This window comes from Lathyrus oleraceus, chromosome 2 (assembly GCF_024323335.1).
Source record: "Lathyrus oleraceus cultivar Zhongwan6 chromosome 2, CAAS_Psat_ZW6_1.0, whole genome shotgun sequence".
NCBI lineage: Eukaryota > Viridiplantae > Streptophyta > Magnoliopsida > Fabales > Fabaceae > Lathyrus > Lathyrus oleraceus.
The window spans coordinates 78,431,501-78,437,508 of record NC_066580.1 but is presented as its reverse complement, the minus strand read 5'-3'; the positions used below and the strand labels follow the sequence as shown (position 1 = coordinate 78,437,508).

At 32.7% G+C, this 6,008-nt stretch overlaps 1 protein-coding gene across 1 annotated transcript; it reads right to left on the bottom strand.

Moving 5' to 3' along the window:
- Positions 1 to 4,065: 4,065 nt before the first annotated feature.
- On the bottom strand, positions 4,066 to 5,106 carry LOC127121134 (protein PSK SIMULATOR 2). Its single transcript, XM_051051721.1, has 4 exons — positions 5,021 to 5,106; positions 4,617 to 4,710; positions 4,318 to 4,415; positions 4,066 to 4,210 (listed from the first exon to the last, which is right to left on the bottom strand). The coding sequence occupies exons 1-4, from the start codon at positions 5,054 to 5,056 to the stop codon at positions 4,118 to 4,120; spliced, it is 321 nt and encodes a 106-aa protein (XP_050907678.1). The 5' UTR covers positions 5,057 to 5,106; the 3' UTR covers positions 4,066 to 4,117.
- Between the last annotated feature and the right edge of the window lie 902 nt (positions 5,107 to 6,008).

Below are 6,008 nucleotides of genomic sequence, written 5' to 3'. Positions count from 1 at the left end.
GGTCACAAACAACTCTAATTGAAAACTAGTCCTCTAATATAGGTGCTAACAAGCAAAGACAAAAGAGAAGGGACATGGTGAACAAAAAGAGACAAACATGAACATGATATTCAAATTAAACATGTCTCTATGTCATAAAAAGATTCAAACAAGAATTGAGTTTAAGAGCATAAGCATCAAAGTAAACAATCATTCATCCAAATCAACAAGAAAAGTCAACTATTCATAACAAGGAAGGACATGCACAAGGCATATAATTAGGAAATTAAATAAGAGAGGTCAGTAGATTAGACATGGCATATTCACACATGAAAGACCTATAATCATCACAAATAGATCATACCAAACCATACTTAAAGATGGGAACAAAAGATGAACATAGTGAATCCTAAACATGCCTCTAAATGGAACATAACATCATGTTAAACAAAAATGAGAATGGAACATGGAAATGAGGTATAAAAAACCCACAAGTCAGAAGCAAATGGCATGTTACATCAATCATAGAAATCACCCAAGCATTAAGAAGCAATAGCACAAGGTATGCTCAAGGAAAGATCACAAGATGGGCAAACAAACATAAGGAATGACACTAAATTGTAAACACAATATAAAGGACATGGAATGACCTATAAAATAGAGTAAAGAGGCTCTACCTAATGGTATCCCAATCAAAAACATGAGGGAAAAACAAACCTTAAATGGTTGCACAAGTGCATCCTCTAAACAAACAAATAATGCAAGCAAACGTTAATCAATTAGGCATGCATTGTACCACACAAGAGAAATATTTATAAGGATTCAAAAATGGGTGAAAAACTATCAAAGCATCATGAAGTCATCCACTTACAAGTGTCTTATAATGTGCCTAAGAGAGTGGTCAAGAAATAACTCAAACAATCAACAACTGTCCATAAGTACCTTAACAAGTAAGCATGCAATCGAGGCTCATTAAAACACAATAGACATGCATCAGTTTAATATAAAAGGACCTAAAATACACACTAAAAACCTAAGCATATATGTGTCTAAAAATTCCCAAAATATTGGCTCAAGAACAAATTCAAAATGGTATTAAACATCAAGCACCACAAACCATTATTGATCATACAAGTTAGGCATCAAAAATAAATTCAAACATGAACCAAAATAAATTATAAAGTAATCAAATTAAAACTCAAAGGTCCTATATACATGTGCTTAAGTGTGTGTAAAAATTGGGATGAAAACTCAAAGGGAAACATCAAAAGTTAAACCCTAATTCACAAACTAGATCAATCAAAACACATTTCATCGTAAAATTAAAATAAAATACCAAAACAATTAGAAAAATTAAATAAATATTATAGTAAATTAAATAACATCCTAAAATGCATTCATGAATTTTTGGAGTATTGGAAGTATTAAAAAAAATCAGAAAATAAAATAAAACAAAAGAAATAAAATGGAATTAAGTGGCACAAGGGGGTGCATCAGCAAAATAAACCCGAACTTGAGAATAGTTAAACACACAAATGGTCCCAAAATCTGGGGGTGGGAAAAACATGCGCGTCAGGCCCAGGATCCACTTCCAATTAAAATCTAATTTAGTTAAAGTGTCACCTAAATAAATATTTAAAAGTAACAAAAATCATGTGAACATGGCATCAACCGGTCACACCACACTTAAGTTAAAAAAGGACAAAAATATCCCCACCCAATCAGAAAAAGACACACCATCATCTTCAACCACACATCAACTCATGCATCGACCTAAAACCCTAATCCCATGCATTTCTACGCAACAACTTCAAGCTTACATAACTCTCTCTACAATCCATGAAACCAAGTAAAATAAAAAGAAAAAATGTGGATCTCATATAGTAGAACACAACCATGCCAAACAAATCTCAAAATGATGGATTAAACATGGAGAAAATCAACATGAAAGTCAAGCAATCACAACTGTTTTCAAAATTTCAGTAACTTCAATCATCAAGTATTCAAGCAAGCAAGCAACACTATCATCTTAAGCCTAACAGATGTAATCTATATGACCTACTCATGACATTTTTAGATCTAGAATGAAGGAGACGAAGAGAAGAGAAGCTAACCTAATGGAGAAGGTCCACTACCCCTTGTGCTTGCTTAAAGCTTCAGAAATCCCATAAAAAATGTTATATGATCTTCAAACAATAATAATGAATCAAGAGAAATGAGGAGAAGAGAGCTTCGAATGAGAAAATTACTTGAATGCTTGAAATGACCAGATCTGGTTTCTCTCTCTTCAAAGGCATATCTCCATGAAATAAGGGTAAGAGAGTGTTATATAGAGTGTCTAGAGTGAGGTGAAATGTTAACCAAGGTTAAAAATCTGTTAAGGGGCAAGTTTGGAAAATTGAGTGAAAATGAGAGTGAGGTAAGTTGGTGCGCTTCATGTTGATTCAATGGGTGTTTTGGTGCATTTTGGACAGGGAAAATAGAGTGGAGAAAGCATGAACAAGATGGCACGTGAGAGAGAGTGGAGTCAGCAAGTTTGACATTTTTTTTATTTTCTTCTTTTGGCCAAATGCATGGTTCAAATGCATGCATGAAATACTTCTTGTTTGGGATTTTTAAGGAAAGAAATGAATGGTGCGTATGGTGATGATGGTGAGCTTATTTGTAATTTTTAATCAAGTTGTGTAGAGTAGGTCGATACATGCCTTCATCTTAAGGTCAATGCATGCCCATGCAGTCATCTGTGCATGACTATATCTTGATGCATGTTCACCCAAACTTCACAAACTTGGTATCAATAAAAAGAGGAAAGATCAAAGAACATCTTTCATGTTGAAGATATTTTGAAATGATGCCTCTAACAGACCTTAAAAATTCCATGAACTTGCTTGCAAATTACAGACTTGAAACACTTAGAAAAAATTCTAAGCGTTGAGCATTTGATGAACTTGAAACATCCACCTTTGAATGTTCATATCTTGAACCATGATGCTCCAAATTCTACAAACTTGGTATCTCCTTAAAGCTTGAAGAAAGAAGAACAACTTTCATGTTAAGGCCAACTTGATTTGAAACCTTGGACATATGGAAAAATGGCTAGGGGTGTTCAAAACCAAACCGGCCCAATAAAAAACCGCAAACCGAACCTAACCAAACCGAAAACCGCAAAAACCGCATTTGGTTCGGATTTGTTTGGGCCACTTTATGACAGAACCGCGCGGTTTGGTTCGGTTTGCGGTTTATATTTTGAAACCAAACCAAACCAAACCAAACCGCGTTATTTACAACCCATTTATTTTACACCAAACCCAAGTCCATTTCTAAAGCACGAAACCTGAAAACCTAGGGTTAGGAACAGAAGAAGGCTCACAAAATCGTACACAGGCAAAGGCAATTGGCAAAGACAAAGTCGTACACAGAAGAAGGCAAACACAAAATCGTATCGTACACAGAAGAAGGAAGAAGGCAAAGATAAATTAGTTTCTCATCTTCATCCTCTTCACAATCGAAAGGTAGATCTCTCGCTTCCTCATGTTTCAATTTCGTTTTTCATCTCCTCTTCTCTAATATCCCTTCTTCTCTCTTTCTTAGATATGACTATTGAGAAGGAAGTCAGTTCTGTTGCCGAAAATCAGGTAAAATATAGAAATTATTCTCTGTAATTTGTGAGTTTTTAGGGAGATGGTGAGTTCATAATTTGTGGTTAGTTGTCAATGATTGTTTGGTTCAGTTTTATGATGATGTGACAATGTTAGTTTGGGTTCAATTAGTTTGTTCAGTTATGGTTAAAATGCATATCTGGTTTGAATCAATGGATTGTGATCTCATGACTTGTTGCTGCTCATTTATTTGTTGTTGAATATGTGACCATTGTTGAATTTCTTGCATTGGTTGTTATTGATATGTTATGTTAATGGACTTTTGTGAAGTTATTATGATACCTTGTATGATAAAAAATTTGCTGTCATGATGCTTTGTGATGATTGAACTGCTTGCCCTGTTGATAAAAAATTTATGTTTGACGTAGCAATTGATGAATTACTGAATTATATGCATAAATTTTTCATTGATATGCTTTGTCCCGATTTAATAAAAAATTTATGCATATAATTCAGACAAGTAGCAATTGATTTCAAATTCATGTTTGGTATGTTTCCATACCATTTTTCCCAAGGAACTCGAAAATCGCTTGATGTATGTGTGTGGCTATATCAACAAGCTTTTCAACTATCTGTAGTAGGTAGGTGAAAAGAATAAGTCTATTATTGTAAAAAGTGCTGAAATAGAACAGTTATTCAACAATGATAGATTCAAATGAGGAATTATTCCTTCTTATACCTCCTCTAAATTTTTGGACCAAAGGGATTTCCTTTGCAAGCTCTTCACAAGCTTTCTTTGATGCTTAAGCTCACTATGAAAAGCTGTGAGACCTTCCCCTACAATAACAAAGAAACTGACTTATGAATGTGTAGATACGAGTTACAATACAAACATTTTAGTCTAAGATTTTCTAGAAGTCATGATATTGATTACAAGTAAAATTCAAAATAATCTCAATAAATTCTAAAAAACTACATTGATCATTGATATTGAGAGTTAGAACTTTTGAGGGGAAATTATTTAATGATGTTTCTAACCATTGAGAGGAAGATTTAAGGACTCCAATTCCTTAACCTTTTGGTTATAATCTTGTTGAAAACGGTCCAATGCATTCAACTCATGGTATAATTCCTACACACAGAAAATAACAATACTTATTTAAAGAAGGAACTAAAAAATCATAGTACAAAGCAGAAATTCAACCCCATCAGAAGTAGAAAATATGGGAAATCTAAAGTTTAAACAACATTGATAATAGCCTAAACTCTACCAAAATATGAATAAACTTTGTTGATATGCTACAAAAATGAATATTCATACACTTTAAGGTATTGTATAAGAAACAATATCAACATAATGTTTTTGCTATTTCCTCAGAATCAGTTAACCAATTCGATAAACAACAGAAGAAAAACTTAATTTAAAATTACTATTTTCTTACAGCAGTATTCTGAGCTAGAGAGGACAAGTCTTGCATAGTCTTTTCTGCCTCTGCCTTAAGTTGCTTGTTGTTTAAGGAATCCAAGTCTAATCTGAAATTGTTTGTGAAATAAAATTATAATCCGAAATGTTTTTTATTTGTTTCTAAATGATTTACCATATAACATTGTTTCTAAATGATTTACCATATAACATTGTTTCTAAATGAATTATATGCATAAATTTTTCATTGATATGCTTTGTCATGAATTACTGTTGCAGCCTTGATGAATGATGCTTTGATCTATTATGCTTTGATCTATTTTGTGTGGTCTGTTATGATGCATGGTTCTGCAGGTTTTGTGTTAGGTTTTTTGTTCATGATTTCCTTTTATTGCCTTGGTTTGGTTTGGTCATGTATGGTGCATTATTATGTCACTTGTTTGGTGCATTGTTATGTCACTTGTGCTAAGTATATACATATTATGCAGTAAATTAAGGCAATGTAATTAACAAATAAGTGCAGTTTTTTTATTATGCACCAAATATGTATATTTCCTTTTACATATACTGCATATACTGTTTGTTCATGATTTCCTTAAGTATATACTGCACATATACTGCATATATGTAGTTACTTAAATATACTGTTATTTCCTTTTACATATAAGTGCAGTATATGTAGTTATTTGGTGCATGATTTCCTTAAACAGTATATGTATATGTAGTTACTTTTAAATCATGAACAAACAGTATATGAACAAATAAGTATATACATATTTACTGCATAATACATTGCCTCAAATAAGTGCAGTTTAAATATTATGCAGTAAATTAACAAACAGTATATGTATATATATTTGCAGTCTGAAAATAATCCATCGATGGCGATGCCTACAGCAAATCCATCTCAAACTATTGATTTGGACAAACATGAAGATGGTAATGTTCAAAAGAAAAAGAAAAGGAAAGTTGGAGAAGTTGGTGATTCTAATGCTAATGATTCTAAT

Coding starts and splice junctions, on each gene's coding strand:
- LOC127121134 (XM_051051721.1), bottom strand. CDS start 5,056: ATGCAAGACTTGTCCTCTCTAGCTCAGAATACTGCT. Junction 4,711..5,020: donor CTCTAGCTCAGAATACTGCT/GTAAGAAAATAG, acceptor TTCTGTGTGTAG/GAATTATACCATGAGTTGAA. Junction 4,211..4,317: donor GGTCCAAAAATTTAGAGGAG/GTATAAGAAGGA, acceptor TACCTACTACAG/ATAGTTGAAAAGCTTGTTGA.